This window comes from Molothrus aeneus, chromosome 5 (genome assembly GCF_037042795.1).
Source record: "Molothrus aeneus isolate 106 chromosome 5, BPBGC_Maene_1.0, whole genome shotgun sequence".
NCBI lineage: Eukaryota > Metazoa > Chordata > Aves > Passeriformes > Icteridae > Molothrus > Molothrus aeneus.
Genome location: NC_089650.1, coordinates 66,129,295 through 66,146,176, shown reverse-complemented (window position 1 = coordinate 66,146,176; position 16,882 = coordinate 66,129,295). Strand labels below are relative to the sequence as shown.

The following is a 16,882-nucleotide window of genomic DNA, read 5'->3' as shown; positions in this document are numbered from 1 at the left end:
CTGCCTTTAATCCTGGCACGGAAGGAGCTCCATCGCCACGGCTGAGCGCGCTTCGTTCCGCCTCAATCCCAACAATACCAACAGTTTGTGCTCACTCCTGAAGATAAATCTCCCCTCCACCCTCCAAAACTCACGAAGACAGGGGTGGTAAAGGCCTGAGTTTATGGAGCAGGGGGTTAGAAAGAGTGGCAACGAGCAGCAGAGCAAATAAAGTCACGGATGAACTGCGTCAGCTGCAAATGCTTTTGCGAGGTTTCACGAGTAAGGGGAGTTTTGTATCTGGAGATGAAGAAGTTGTCTTCAGTCTCTGCCTTCTTTGGGGTCTTTGTGGACCATCAGCTGGTGTCCCTGGGAATTGCAGTTCTCTCTCAGCAGGGAGTCACCTGGTAGTGAACCAGCCTGAGGTCCGTGAAACGGGAAGGTTACATGGGAATCCGACAACTCTGAAATGAAGGGGTGTTGGATTTTTTTATGTCTGAGTGGAAAGTTAATGTTACGTAAAACTGCCTACTGAAGCCAATTCCTTCACTAAATTTGTTTTCGTTGGATTTTTTTCATTCCTTTCGTGTGTCCAAGAAAAATATTACTTAGCTAAAAGGCATTAATTCAGTTTAAATCAGAGTATCAAGCCTTCTGACTCTAGTACTGATGTGTGCACAAGTTTCTTGTTTAAATTAAGCCTGCTGGTTACTGGCTTGTTTGTTTCTCCACTATCCCTGCTTTCCCTATATTCAGGATGCTTATCTCATAAACTAGAAAAATAATGGCCATGTAGAATTTTTTAAATAATTCAGATGTAAAAGCAATATCCTGCAGAATTTCTGTAATCAAGTATGTACCCAATCCAGCTCGTGTGGAAACTTGATCAAAATAGATCCTTAACTCCTGGTTAAGCCTAATTAGGATACAGAGTTCAATACAAAGCCACTTCTCATTTTCCTTTGCAATCAGCACATCATTTTTGTTTTGTTAAAGGACACAAGTTGCATCCCTTAGATAAACAGCTTGGGCAAGCTCTGCAAAACAATTAGTGCATCTTTCACATGGTCTAAACTTGATTGAATAATTACTCAAATAATGGTCAGTAATGGAATACATAGGGTTATCTTCTGGCTAATCCTCAGGTAATGGAGTTGGTGTATCTCTGATTTTTCTCTTAGCTGTTCCCAGTAAACAGGAGACTGAGACAAAAGTGATTATGGGAAGTGGAGGGAGTCACTGGAGGCCAGCAAGGAAAAGGAGGCCTTATCTTAAGCAATTAATCAAGAAAACTCCTATTGTGGGACAATTATTCAAAGCTAATTCTAAAATAGCTTTAGAGCCTGAGGTCCTGAAGGTTTTTTAGTGTGGTTTTTTTTCTGTTTTGTTTTTGTTTTGTTTTTAAGAGTTTTGCCAAGGTCATTGGGAGCATAGGGGCTGCCCTTGCATCCAAATGAAGGCTGCAGCATAAAAAGGGAGTTGAATCTAACGTGCAGCATCACACAATGTGGGCCTTGAGGTCCTTGTCAGAGCTGTGAGTTTTTATTTTAAAAAATGGGTTGGAATGTTTCTAAACATAGGCAATATTCTAAAACTAGCTTAATGCTTCCACAAAAGTCATAGACTCAGAGAATGATTTAGGTTTGAAGGGATCCTGAAGCTGGTCTTGTGCCACTCCCCTGCCATGGACAGGGACACCTTCCACTATCTCAGGTTACTCTAAGACCCATCCAACCTGGCCTTGGACACTTCCAGGGATGGGGCAGCCACAGCTTTCTCTGGGCAACCTGTGCCAGGGCCACCCCACCCTCACAGTAAACGTTTTCTACCCAATATCCAATCCAAACCTCCTCTCTGTCCGTTTGAAGTCTCTCCCCCTTGTTCTGTCACTACATACTCTTTTAAAAGGGTCCTCTCTTACTGTGTGTCCTTTGCAAGTGACACGACAAGAAGTGTATCACAATTATTTCACATCCTTGCCCAGCTCTACCTCTACAGATGCAGGACTCTGATATCTCTGAATCTCCCTTTTATTTTTTGTTCTGATGTTTTTCACTGCTTTTTGCTTAGCTTAATTGTCCTACATAGTCTTGCAGCAACCTCAGAAGTGCAGGATTGTTTTGTGGCTGTGGCCTTTTAAAAGCTCACAGGTTGTCTCCCCAAAAAGCTCTTGTACAGTGAGAGCATCTAACTGACTCCTGTGCTGTGTTTTCAGCCTCTGAGCTCCCACGAAAGTGAGATTTATTTGAAGATGCTGCTGTGATCCATGAGGTCCTACGGAAAGAAGCAATAGATTTTAGCAGCTGTCCCTGAAAAATTATAAGGTCACCGGAAAAAAAGCAGAGGTTTTAAATTGGATGTGGTTTAAATTTTCCTACAGCCTCCTGAATCGGGCTCCTTGCTGGAGTGGGAAGCTGCCCACAGAATTATTGCTCAGCACAGTCACCCCATGCTCTCAGAGCAGTTTTTCCCCAGCAGTGCTGACAGCAGCAGTTTGAACCCTGGGTGCTGCCTGATCCGGTTTCACGTGGCTGGCGAGTGTCGCCGGGGAAGCGCTGCTGGCTCGGTGATCACACTGCCCTGATTAGCTTCCTCTCTGCCCATGGGCACCTTTGGCAGGGCAGGGTAACAGGGAGAGCCTGGACACACATGTGCTCCCATACAGAATAAAGCAGAGAGGCTGGAAGACAAAGAGAGTCACTAATTGGATTTGTAGCTGTAAGGAAAAAAACTCTTAAAGTAAACATTTTCCTGTCTTCAAGTCTCCGTGGCTTCTTTCGTGAAGACCGCTTGAAAGTATCTGTTTCGGGGGTGAACCCTTGCCAGCAAATTTAATTTTGAGGCTTGTCAAGCTTTATTAAAACCTTATCATCAGTGATTTCCTTCTCTGCTAGATCAAGAAGATTGTATTTGTTATGGGATTCATATTGTGGCTCAGAATTCATCCCAGCAAAGGAGTGGGGGGTTCACAGATGGACCAGGACACACCAGTGCCAGTTCTGAAGCAGTACCAGAGCACTGAAGTCCTGGGATAAGTGTGGTCAGCACATCTTCCTGAAGGCTTTGGATGCTGTTTGGACACAGTTGGAAGCTGTAACTGCACTTGTGTCTCTGAGTTAGCAGCTGTGGATATAAACTCATGTGCTCTGCATGGCAAAAGCATTCATGATTGCTGCTGGTATCATTAAAGAAATGGGATCCCAACATCTGAAATATTCCCAACCCATTCCCAACAGCTGGAAGATTTGGTGAACACTTTGGGGCATGGTGTGCATACATTTAAGGGAGAGAGTGAACATGTGCCTTTTTTTTTACTCTTAAGTAATTCTGTTTACATTAGTGAGAGTTTTCCAGTCAATTGCAGAGCTTTTTAATTTATTTTTAATTCAATTTCTGTGACTTCTCTTAATTTGTTCCACTATGGATCAATACCAAAGATCAGGATTTCACCTAACAGGATAGACAAAGCTTTTTCAATTTATTCTAGAGCACAAGCCCTGGTTAGCTCTTTCTATACCTCTCAATTCATCTATTGAAAATAAACTTCTCCCTACCCCAGCCTTTCTCTTTTTTAGAAAATATTTTTGAATTGTTGAGAAAATACTGAATTTCCCTTTTTTACCTAATGAAGACAAAAAAATGGATGGAAGAGTCTCTTAAATACGTGCTCTGTTTGTTTTTCTTATAGTGCCAGAAGTAACCAAAGCACTTTGGAAAACACAGATACAGTTCTTGCCCTGAGCAGCTTATCTCTGGGATTCAAACATGCCCTTGCAATTGCAAGTGATGCACAAGAGGAGAAGGAGAGGCAAGGCAATTAATGGCCAAATGAATTGTTGAACTAAAAAGTTACTTGAAGGTGATTTGAACACTCAGAGCCTTTTTTTTACAACAGCAAAATTGCATTTGTCCTGCATAGCTGAAGTGATGATGAGTTGAGCCAGGACTTCCTTCTGGGAATGCATTTTTGCAGAAGCTCCCTCATGTGAATAAGAATATAAGAGATTAAGACTCAGAACAGCCCAGGTCTACTTTTGAGGGAGTAAAGGAGTCAAAGGCAGATGCAGGTAATTGTAGCTGATCACACACCTTGTCTGCCAGAGGAATTCTCTCTCCATGTGCATTTTGTGCCCCACCTGGCAGTGCCTGTGTTTATCCTGTGAACTTGGAGATGAGCTCATGATTTAATAGGACACCACTGTCTTCATGTTGCCATTTCTTCCACGCCAGACATCTTCCCTGTGCTGATCAGAATGGCTGTGAGCTCCCCTCCCATCTCTTCTACCTTGGCCACAAAACCAGTGACAAGTTGGGCTGAAGGACACCTTAGCTATTTTTAGCAGCAATATAAGCACAAATATGCTTGTTAGTACAATCTAAAATAGCTCATTGTGCCATCTGCCTCTTACTTGCTGTCACTGGAACTTCTGAGGATGAGAAATGTGACTCTTCAATTCTGAGGGCTTTAAACCACATTTCTGCTCCCCAGCTGCATTACACAAAAAAACCCCAAACTCTTTGGGGTTAAATTTTGAACTTCTGGGGAGAAAGAGTGGGATCTGAAGTAATATAGTGAAAGAAATACGTGATGTCTATGAGACAGTCACGCCTTCTTGTTTCTGGAGTTCTTTAGCTCAGTTGCAAAATAAGACATTAAATAATCACAGTATTTTCTCACTGCTGAATCCAAGTATCCAATATACATGTAGGTTCCAAATCTGTGAAGGACTAAAATTCTGCAATGCCAGGTAAAAATTATTAATATGGAAGAAGTACAGGTACCCCAGTGCAATAAATACCTAGTCTGTTCCTTTGCCAGGAGGTACAAATAGTTGCTTCCTAAAATATTTGTAAAAGCCTAGGGATTTTCAGCCTAGGATTTTATTGAAGGTAGAACAGTATATTTTCTTATACAAGACTTTAGTATAGAAAAGGAATAGCACTGTAAAAATCCTTCCAGATGTTTATATAGGTTCAGTGTTTTTGTTTTTAGTAAGATTTGTGATACTTGAAAAGCTGGTTTGGAAAGCTCAGCCAGGAAGATTAGATACAGAGGTGCAAAGTGAAAAGACTGATGGTCTGCTTTCCTTTTCTCAAGAAAAAAACACATATAATAAACCCCTCTTATTATATCTGAGAATTATTAGATACAGATAATACAATGGGGATTTTGAGTCTTTAGATGGTAAATTTGATCTTTGCAAGAGGAGTAGTGCTGAATCTCATTTGTAACAGAAATTCTCATCCAAGAATACTCCTGGGAAGATTATTAAAATACTACAGGTACTGACATCGGCTACAAAGATCTACTTGTGCATATTTCTTTAAAGGGGGGAAAAAACCACCTTAATACACAGTATTACCATAGCTAGGCCCTATTATACCATTGTAATCATAGCTGAAGCAAGAACGGTGATTAACGATGGCAATTTATTGTATCTGACGAGGGGAGAAAATAGGAGATGTTGTCGTTATCATAAATCATATCATAAATAACCAAAGAGAAGCACTCAGAAAGCTTGTGTGGTGTCAGCAGCAAGCCCTTTCAGGCACGTTAGCCCAGGATGTAGCCATAGAAACCCCAAAGTCATATTGTTATCTTAGTCTTGCTGCAGTTATGTGATACAACAGTATTAACATATAGATTAGGCCATTTATAATACTAGGTGTCATTTCAGGTTGGCTTGCTTATATAGCATTTTAGTTTTTTTATTGTGCCCAATGTTAGGGAAACGCTGCATTTTTACAGGTCAGTATAGAGCCATTTATAATGTATCAGCTTCACACCTCTGTCAGTCTTGCTAATGTACTCTGTTATTGATTGGTTGTACTCTATGAATTGTCATTGCCTAATTACCTTGTCTTTGCTAATAATTTTATTTTTTAGAAGTCAAAATGTTCCTTTAAAGAGAAAACCTCTGCGCCTGCACTCATACTTTGGGACAAGTTCTCGGTTCTGTTAAGGATCAGACATCCCAGAGGGAGTAAAAAGTGAAATAAAAATCATGGAGACAATGCCAAAATTTTGTTTTCTGTCCCTGGCTCCATGTTTTGATCTAACTGCAGTGGTTTTCACATTACACTCTGCAGAGTTCAGGGGAGAGACTCAGTCCCAAGTAATTCAGAGCAACACCAAAGTGACTGAGCCAAGGCTGCCCTGCTGACAGGGAGCTGGCTGGATCTCACACATTTCTCATTCCAACACTTCCTAAAGGTGCTTCTGGGGTTGTTTCTGCTCTCCAGACCCATTAGCCCAGCACTGCTGTGTGTTCGTGTATTTGTGCATGAGCTACAAAAAATGTTGAGCCGCTGCTTAAAAGTCAAAGCAAAAATAAAGTCTCCCTTGTTGTATTTAGACAGAAACATGTTTTTGCTTGCTGTAGCAGCACAAATTCTGGACTAATATTTTGTCAGGTCAGGCAGAGATTGAGGGTGTAGCAGATAACAATCTGCCAACTCAGTTTTTCTGTCTTCAGCAGGGAACTAGCTGTGTCATTTTAAGAATCCTGTGTAATTTGGCTTCATAAAATTCCATATTTTTAAATAATATTAGAATGAGGGCAGCTACTAGTAACTACTTAGAAGTGTTAACTCTCATTGCATCTGGTATCCTAAGGCAGCATTGGAAGCCAAAATTTCACATTATATCCACATTATATCTGATGCCCAGAGTGATCCTCCTCACAACTTCCCCCTTTTTTTTCCACTCCCTTATGCCTGTGTGATCCTGAGGTGGGTTTTTTACTTTGCCAGTTGGACATAAGAATACTTTATCTTTGTTGTTTTGTTTTTTCCTTCCACCCTCAAATATATTTCCATTTGAGTTATCCCATTAGGTCACTTCTAGCCCAAACCAGCAGATAATCTTCCTTATTTTAGCCTCAATTAGTTCCTCATTCTCCTGCACAAATGCTTGAACCAGGACCAAAAAAAAAAAAAAACCAAAAAGGATGGTACAGTTTCCATTAAATGTAGAACTACAGGTTTAGGAGTTATGGTTTTTTTTCTGGAAAACTATAAATACCCTTTTCTCATACTGGTGCTCAATAATTCATCTCCAATGATTTCACACCAAGATGGGGAGGATGGAGAGAGAACTGAATCATTCTGGAAACTTTGGAGTCCAGAACCTGATTATTGCTATGATACATATTTCCTGATGGTTGGATGTATTATGTCCTCAGGGATGGAGGGCTGTTTTGTTGACCTCTTGTAGCTTCTTGGACAGGTTAATAAAGACTTCTGGAGTGATTGATAAATGTATGCACCAAGTCTCAGTCCTGCTGAACACCTCAAAGGTCAGTGCTGGCTGATAGTAAGGACTGAAGGCACCTCCCAGCCATTTGGGACAGACTTTCCAGTGTGATTAATGAATTGAGATGGTTAACTTCAAGCACCTTTCATGTCTTCCTTATAGTGTTTTAGTTATTTATGCAAAATTACTTGCCATACCCAAAAGCTCTTTTTCTTTCTTTTTTTTTTTTCTTTTTTTTTTTTTTTTTTGTAATGTAATGTATTGGTGGTTTTTGCATTTGATAACACACTGAGAAGGCACTGCAATGAACTTGCTGACAATGTCAGTGGAAAAATCTGAGACATGTGGAAGACGAGCACCTTGGTGGTGCTCTCCTCCCAGCTCTCTTCCCATAGAAAGTATCAACTGGAAAATGTCAGGGTTTGGTAATAGGTTGGTTGATCTTTATAAAGTAAAGGAGAAATCTGTTGTTTTATTGTCTGTTTGGTAAGCAGGTCACATCAGTGATCAGTTGTGTTCATACAGCAGAGAAATTATAAATACAATTACAAATATATATATATATGTGTGTAAAATATGCACAAGTATCTATATAAAATCCAGTATTCTAAACCCCACATGTGTTACAGGTATCTCAGTGTGTTCATTTTGCATTAAGGTATCAGGATATTGGCCTGTAGGATATCAGGCTTGAATTTTGTCCCTCTTCCATTAATTTCCTTTATGGACTACAAGCACACTTTCTGTTTGTTTTGGGAAAAGGCCATTGTTATTACAAGTTAAAGAGATAAAACATATCATGGCACAAGAAAAAGACTTCAATTTTAACAGAAATCAAAAGCTCCTACTTATTAGGATATGATAGGGATGTAAGCTCCTGACTTAATGACTTAAAATTTCCAAAAACTTATCTTTGGCTTCATCTCATGCTTTAACTAGACAATAGGAAAATTATTCTGGAAGTCTGCAGGAAGATTTTTTTTCAAATTTTTTTTTCTCACTAAAATGTTTCATATGTTGGGTGGGAACAATCCCTTCCTTCCTTACATTTGAGAGGCTGAGCTGGCTGTGTATAAAGCCATCAGCCTTGATATCCATGTGATCCTAAGGAAGATATGCTTGGAAATGAAGATGGATTGAAGATTTCAGTGCAGGCACTGCCAGATCACTTCCTTTCCCAAATCCTAATTTTCCTTAAAAACCCTGATGCTTCCAACTCCCATTCTCAGGTACTTGGGACCATGCAGTGCAGAGGAGCAGAGAGGCTGATCTGAACAGAAGTATGTGTGAAAGAATTTTGTGATCTCCTGATCTTACTTTGGTCATTTTGCATTCTCTTAGAAAAGAAAATGTTCAAGTTCTGTTTAAAAAGAAAAGGATTATGGAAGAAATTTAATAGTTGAAAATAGGCATGTATGAGTTGGATGGAAACATCTGCTTTTTGAGAATTGTATTCTTAATGGGTTTGCTCTGATAGCTGATCCTGTTTATCTGCATACTGCTGTTAATATCAAATGCCAAATGCCTAAATCTTACATTATTATAATAACAAGAGCTGGCTTCCACAGGAATTGTTACCTCCCAGAGCTTTGTGCAATTCATACATTAGATGTAGCGTTGGAGGCAAGAGCTGCTGTTACTAAAATCAAGTTACTCTTTCTTCAGCAAGTGGTGTCCAGCCTTAGCCACCATGTCTGACTTTGCTTCATCTTCCACATAAGAAATACTTATTTATTCTTAAATCTGCATGTCTTACCCAGATAGTTTTATCCTGTCACTACCCTGTGACAGAGTGAAATGTTAATCCAGTTTTCAGAAGAGAGACTGGAACTTTACTTAAATTAAATGCCAGCCAGCAGACAGGGCAAGTTTTTGGCAGGGTCAGGAGCTGAGCAGAGATTTTGTCTGTCCCAATCTGTGCCAGGTTCTCCAGGACACCCATTTAGCTGTCAATGCTTATGTTTTCTCACTGAAGCTACCAAGTAAAAAGTCTGGTAATGACCAAGATGATGACAATTTTAATTTTATAGGTGTATTTATACATTATAGGATTTCTTGCTTGAAGAATGCCCATGCATAGGTGCATTTCTATTCAATCAGATGAGTTTTGCAGGAATTTTTCCTGCCTTCACTTTTATCTGACCTGTAGTGCTGCATCCTCTGACAAGGCAGCCAGGTGAGCATGATGATGTGGTACATGTGATTGCACTTCTTTTACTGCAGAAAGGCAGAATTTCTCTTCTTTGTACCCTCATGTCAGTTTCAGGGACAAATAGTCCCTCAGTTTCATAAACCTGGAGATTCATTATGAAGTGTTGGGTATTGCTGTCCTGAAACTAAGCTGTGACTAAATTAATTAATTTATATTCAATAAACCTTGGGTCAGGGGGTCCCTCCTGTGCTACAGGGACATGATATACCAAGAAATAGAGTTTGAGCTTCTTTAGTAGTTTTTTCCTTAAAAAAGGTACAGAAATTTCAGTTTCTTGCCTGAACTGTTCAGCTTAAGAAATTTTCCAGCATTTGAAGAGGTGACTGATCCCCATGGTTTGCATTTGGGATTCTGATGCTTTCTGTCCAGATGCTGCATATTTATCAAGTTCAGCTTTTCCAGCACCTCTGTGAGATGGAATTATGATCATTTGTCAGGTGGAAAGGCAGCAGGATGTGGAGTGACCTGCCCCAAATCACCCTGCAGACCTAGGTCAAGAGAGGCGTGGATTCCTTCCTGCCCTAACTTCAAAATCATCCTTTCATAAAAGTGAATTTGCCTTCTGACATAGACCCAGGTGATGTTCTCACCCATTGAATCATTTAGGTTGGAAAAGCCCTCTGAGATCATCAAGTCCATTTACCCAACACTGCCAAGTCACCACCAAATCCATGTCCCCAGGTGACACATCCACATGTTTTTTGACCAATTCCAGGGACAGTGATTCCACCACTTCCCTGGCACAGCCTAATATTCTCAAGTAAGAAATGCTGCCTTTCTAACCAGATTTCTCATAGGCAGCATGCTGACAGCTTTCAGCTTGTTTTATTTCAGTGATGGACAAATTCAGTGCTGCAATGGCAGAACTCATCCCTCCTGTAACCCAGGCTCTGCACAGGGGGCCTGCTGACATAATAAACAATTGCTCTCTATAGCTTTAGTAATGTGAGCATTAATATTGATCCAGCACTGACTTCTCTAACGACCAAAAAAAATGTATCTGTTATCTTGAGAAACCTCCCAAACAGCTCCAGTCTCCTTTCATTACAGGGGAGAGTTATGAGGGCAGATGGTTGAGGTGATATCCATTTGACCTATAGATGCTAACTCGGGCTGGATCATTAATAAAGGTGGCTGGAGATGGGGAGAAATGGCAGTAAAGAGAGTTTAAAAGCAATCCTGTGCACAAAGGATGGTGCATCCAGAAGTGCAGGGTGGCAAACGAGATGGACAAGGTGAGGAAGCGGCCACGTGGTTGTAAATGCTCATCACCAAGTCAGGCAGCAAACACTTAAAATCTGATGTTTTTCCATGTTTAGTTCCTGCTCTGGTGTGAATCCTTTGGGAGGAAAAAGAGCCGTAGGTCTTGAACTCAAGATAGAAATTTCACTTTCTCTAATTAACTAAACCCCCCACCACCACCACCAAAAAAAAACCAAAACAAAACAAAAAAAAAAAAAAAGTGCTTCATTGTTTTCTGCCACAGCTGTGGTGGCTCGGGTTTGAAAGCTGCTGCCTGGCAGAAAACCAGTCCTTGCTAAGGATCAGACTGTGGCCTTGTTCCAAGAGAAATTTGGATTTCATTTGACCACGATAGGATTCCAGATTGTCATCTGAGCATGTCTGAAAAGTGGTGAATGTGTGTCAGTAGTTAAGTGCTCATGAACTTCCTTAGTCCCTGGATTGTTCAGGACTGACCCAGGCAATTTTTTCCAGATGTTTTGGGGAATCCAAGTCCATATAAAAGGGATGGTAATGCTTCTGCTTCCTTACTAAGTTATCTTTGTGGCTTGCAGGAATGTGCATGAAAGCTGGAGCCAAGACACCCCGATTTCTTGTCTCACCTCTACAAACTGCACTTTAACCTTTCTGCCCTTCCCTGGCACCTCCACACAAGATCACAGAAACTTCGTGGGCCCGCTGCAAACTTTACTTGGCCTTATTAAAAAAAAATAAGCATTGCTCTTTTTTTTATTGTACAGAACTCCGGTCCCTGTTCTCCAAAGCTCCTCTGAAATTGTTTTTTTGCCTTTGATCCAGCAGCTGCTGGTATTCTGCAATCCTGAGTAGGTAAAATATGAGAAGCACCTTGGGATGGGAAGGAGTTATAAAAATATGAAATATTGCAGTGCCCTTCTGTGAGACACAGTATAAGAGGGGCTGTTCAAGTGGACACTGGGCAGAAATCTTTTTCTAGTAAATGTGAATTTTTCTAGTAAGTGTAAATTTTTACTGTTACGGTAGTTTATTTTCCACTTTATTGACTCTTTTTATCCCTGTGTTTCCTGTATTAAAATGGTTAATATTCCTATCTCTATTCTAATATTCCTATTCTATTCTAAAGTCTGTATCATCAAACCCTATCTTTCCTAATATTTTAATTTGGCTACACTTCTCATCTTGTGGCTGAGGCAGAAGATTTCTCTAAATCCCAATCTTAAAGTATGATGTTTGTTTTAAATTTAATCTCCTACTTTTAAATGAAAACAAACTCTCAGTTCTGAAGTAGGTGGAATGGGGTTTGGAGGGAATTTCTCAGTAGCAAGCAGTACTGTGTGACATCTGATGAATGCTCATTCTTCATCCCCAAAACCTTCTGAGCGGGTGAAGGCAGCTGATTTCTGCAGCAGCTTAAACAGAGATTGAAATTACTTCCATGATGGGGAAGCAGATTTTTTTCCCCCATAGCAGGTGCAGGCTCAGTCCAGAGTGATTTCTCAGTTATACTCTAACTTTGCAGTTTCAAAAATTCAATGTCAGTGCCCAGCCAGGCAAAACCTAACTCCCTAACATTTCTGTTTTTCACGGAAGGCTAAGACTTTATCCTCAGGCAAAGTCTCCTCTCTGGGCTGGCTGCTGTAAATCCTCTGGGCCCTGGCGAAAGCCAGACTTGCTAGCTCATTTTACTTAATTTGTGATGCTGGCAAGATTTGTGCTGCAGCCCAGGGCTCTTGACTCAACTCTCCTAAATCAGAGCATTGACACATTACAGTAGAGAAACACCAGCGCAGAAAACCTGAAAATAAATTCCTTGAAAAGGGCTATTTCAGAAAGATGCTGTCTTGCTGAGTTTTAAATAGTGTTTAGTGGAATGTTTCAAGTTTCTTGGTGCTTTTTTCATTAAAGCCACCTGCTCATTAGGAAGTTGGGTTTTAGCCACTGTCCTCATAAATGTTTTTTACTACATATTTCATGTGAGAATCTTGGGGCACTAGATATCTTTCCTCAGAAACTCTGATAGACAAAATGTCTTGAGTTTTTGCAGGTGGGTAAACAGAAACTTGGGGTAAAGTGAAATGAGGTTGTCTGTGTAGGAATGTTAACCAACAGAGGTGTAATGATGTAATTACTCCAAATACAAATGTGTCAGGTTAATGCCTGTGTAGACATTCTTATTCAGGACTAAGAATCCTTTTTCCTGCTCGGATAATTCCATTTTGAAAGTGAGGAAGTGTATCAAAGAGGATAAAGTGCTTGGCTGTGGTTGTGGAGATCAGAGGTTCTCTTTTTAAATCTACTGTGGATTTGTTGGGAGATCTCAAGTGGATTTTCTCCTTTCTCTGCACCATAATGTCACGTGTGGCTCTGAAGATGGTGTTGTATGTAGAGAAAAAAAAATTGTGATTAAACAAAAAAGCAGAGCAATCACACAGGTGGTATTCCACACTGGTTTGGAATAGTTGATGTCTGATGTCTGCACTGTGTAGATTTCAGGTTTATCTTGTTTTCAAAAGCTGGTTCTCGGTCTCACAGCCTGAATGCCCATTTGCTCTGAAGTGTGCTAGGTGAATTCCTCCTTCATTTTGGTTGCACTGCTGCAGGAAGCTGGCATATGCACTCCAGGATTGTCCCACAATGCAAACAAAACAACAGTAAGGGAGATGATGGGAAAATGCATTTCAAAGGCACGTTCCTGATCTGAACTAACACACACACACACAGTGCTGGGGCGTTCCCATAAAGTCATAACAGATAATGTCCACCTGCAGCAGCTCTTGAGATGGTATCAGAGACAGAACCTGGCAGGTGAATGGGGCTTAGTCCTCTGATTTAACCTTCAGCCTGTGCTGCTTCAGGAAGAATAAACTAGGTTTAGGAAGATGTTTTCCTAGTAGTTAATCTGCAGCCAAACGTGTGTGATATATAGGCAAGAAAAACAGTTCTGGGTAATTTTACTTCGACACTTTGCTTTGACACTGTGTTACAGCAAAAAATGCTTCAACCTCTTTCCCTTCATTTAAAAATGAATGAAGAAGTCATTAGCGTGGTTTTGGGTAGAACTGACACTTTGGGCCTGCCATTGGTGAGCTCTACCCTCCTCTCCTTTGCTCATGGGTTCAGTGTTACGCTGCAGTGAGGGCACCTGCCAGTTCCGGTGGTGGCTGATGTGACACAGGAGGTGCCACACGTTCCTCCAAGCAAACCAGTAAGAACAGTGGGCAGTTGTCTCTTCTGGGCTGAGCTGCACGTGTGTATTTGTTGTGGTGCTTGTTTGTTTATGTAAGACACATTTCAATTATCCTAATGCTTTTCTAAATGTTCTTTGTTGCAGAAGAGGAAGAGGAGCAGGTTCCTACCGATGGAGGTACATCTGCAGAGGCCATGCAGGTCCCACTGGAAGAAGAAGGAGATATGGAAGAGGATGAGGCAATTAATGATGAGAACTACTTGAGCAAGAGACCATTAGAAAGTCCTGATGCTGAGGAATTCCCACCTGTGAAAAGGCCAAAACTGTCTGTTTCCAAAGGGGATGCCTTGGATGGAACTGTGGAACAACGTGAGCCTCTTAGCTCAATAAATACACAAAAAGTCCCACCAATGCTTTCTCCAGTTCACGTTCAGGACAGTACAGACCTTGCCCCTCCTTCTCCAGAACCACCGATGTTGGCTCCCATTGCAAAACCCCAAGTGCCCACCCCCAAACCTTTAGAGGCAAAGCCGTTCGTACCCAAAACAAAGTCCAAAACAAGTTCTCCAGGACAAAAGACAAAATCACCGAAAACTACACCCTCACCAGTGGTAGCTGGGAGTCCCATTCGTTCACCAAAACCTGGATCCAAAGAAAAAAAGTCACCGGGTCGTGCCAAGAGCCCAAAAAGTCCCAAAAGTCCAAAGGTTCCTGCTCACGTTCCACAACCACCTGTGAAGCCTGAACCACCGAGTAGACCCCCTCTGGTTGCATTGAGTGAGAAGATAGGAAAGGAAAATATCCAAGTGAAACAGGGACAGACACCACCTGAGCCTGCCCCCAAGCCAAATCTGGACAACCAGGTGAAGAAAGTCCCGGTCATGGACAAGACCATCGATGATTCAATCGATGCTGTGATCGCTCGTGCGTGTGCAGAACGAGAGCCGGATCCCTTCGAGTTTTCCTCTGGCTCTGAATCAGAAGGGGAAATTTTTACCAGTCCTAAAAGACTTTCTATTTCAGAGTCTACAACTCCTAAACCTTCTGTTCCTGCCAATAATGCAAATAAGGCAGGAGCAACTCCAATACCTGCCTCAGGTGGGACTTCAAGTTCAGACATTTCATGGACAATGGATGACTCAATTGATGAGGTCATTCGGAAGGCAAACATGGGGACACCTTCTAATCCACCTACCAACTTCACTTATTTCTCCTCTCCTTCTGCTTCACCTCCAACTCCAGAGCCTCTTCTCAAAGTCTATGAGGAGAAAACCAAGTTGGCTTCATCGACAGAAGTGAAAAAGAAATTGAAAAAAGAGCTGAAAACTAAAATGAAGAAGAAAGAAAAACAAAAAGAAAAAGATAAAGAGAAAAACAAGGAGAAAAATAAGGAGAAGGAAAAGAACAAGGAGAAAGATAAAGACAAGGAAGGAAACAAGGAAGCAAAGTTTCAGTGGAAGGAACTACTCAAGGAGGAGGATCCTGATCCGTATAAATTCAAACTAAAGGACTTTGAGGATGCTGACACAAAAGTAAAGTTGAAAGATGGCAATACCAAAAAAGAGAGAGAAAAACATAAAGATAAAAAGAAAGAGAAAGAGAAAGGCAAAAAGGACAAGGATAAAAAAGACAAAGAGAAACTCAAAGATAAGGGTAAGGAAGACAAGATAAAGGTGCCATCAGCACCTCTTGTGTTACCTCCCAAAGAAATGTCCATGCCCTTGTTCAGCACACCATCTGCCATGAGGCTTCCCAGCATGTTACCTTCCTTGTCTCCCATGCTACCCGAAAAACTATTTGAGGACAAAGAGAAACCTAAAGAGAAGAAGAAGGACAAAAAAGAGAAGAAGAAAAAGAAAGAAAGGGAGAAGGACAAAGAAAAGGAAAAGAAGGAGAAGGAAAAGGAGAGGAAAGAAAGAGAAAAGAAAGAGAAAGAAAAGGAGAAACACAAACATGAAAAGGTAAGCTGTTTGGATGAAGTGAGATGTCACATTTGCTTGAAGAATCCACATGGATTCCTGTGTTTGCTGCTGAGCATTGTCTAAGAGCTTTGAGGAGAAGCGTGGTTACAGGATTGGTGTTTCTTAATGATAACAGCTCCAAGGAAGGCATCCACCAAGAGCTTCAGAGATTGTCCCACATCTCTGGAAAAGAAAACAGTGAAATTCTAGTTCTGTGAATTTGAAATGTGAGATTGTCCCGGCTTTTCTCAACCTTCTTTTCACTTGGAAAAGCTGAGGCTCAGACACAACAACAACACACACAGCAAAGGGATGCAGTGTTGTGCTGCAGAAAGTCTGTGGGTTTCCACTAGAAGGAAAGCAGCCCTATACCTTTCATATAAACTTTAAAGTTTGTTTCCAAAAATCTGCTGTTTTGAAGTTTGTAGAAGCCTGGAAATTCCCAGGTGGACAGAAATGAGAAGCAGACTGCCTTCAAATAAATGTTACCTTATATGCTGAAAAGAGTTGCTGAATCTTCCCTTAGCAAATCTGCCCCCTTGTTGCTCCAATTTGTTTGAAGTAAGAAAATTATTTTCAAATTATGGTCTAAGTGTTCAAATGTCACCTTTCTTTGGAGTCTTATGCTTGAGAGACAGAAGGGGAGAGCTAATTTTCAAGGGGTTTGAGCTCCTTCCATTCCTGTAACTCTTACTGATTTACATCAGGCAAAGATAATTTCTTCTTTCCAATATCACCTAATCTTGAGAATATATTTAATATTTAAGAAATGAAACCAGCATATTTGCATGTTATCAGATTTGAAATCCCATTAGAAGCAGCTCCCCTAATTCAGGATTTGCTCTAATTTTTTTGTCACTTCACCTTATAATACGCATTAAATTGTTAACATTGAAAAGAAAGAAGAAAAGAAAGAAGATTGTCTTCCTGTGTGATAACCTTGGATACAAGAGTTCCTAAATCTCTATCCTTAGCCTCAGGAAGCACTGTGTGAGTCCCAGTTTTACCAAGATGCTCTTTACATCCTGCTTTGAGTGTAATACTCGGTTTGTACAAGCTCAGATTTG

General features: G+C 40.9%; 1 protein-coding gene across 1 annotated transcript in view; it reads left to right on the top strand.

Annotated features, from left to right (window-relative positions):
• TAF3 (TATA-box binding protein associated factor 3) overlaps positions 1-16,882 on the top strand; it is a 115,950-nt gene that overhangs the window by 74,096 nt on the left and 24,972 nt on the right. The window contains exon 3 of the mRNA XM_066551039.1: positions 13,999-15,815. Within this exon, the coding sequence (XP_066407136.1) occupies positions 13,999-15,815 (1,817 nt within the window). The remainder of the gene's footprint in view (positions 1-13,998; positions 15,816-16,882) is intronic.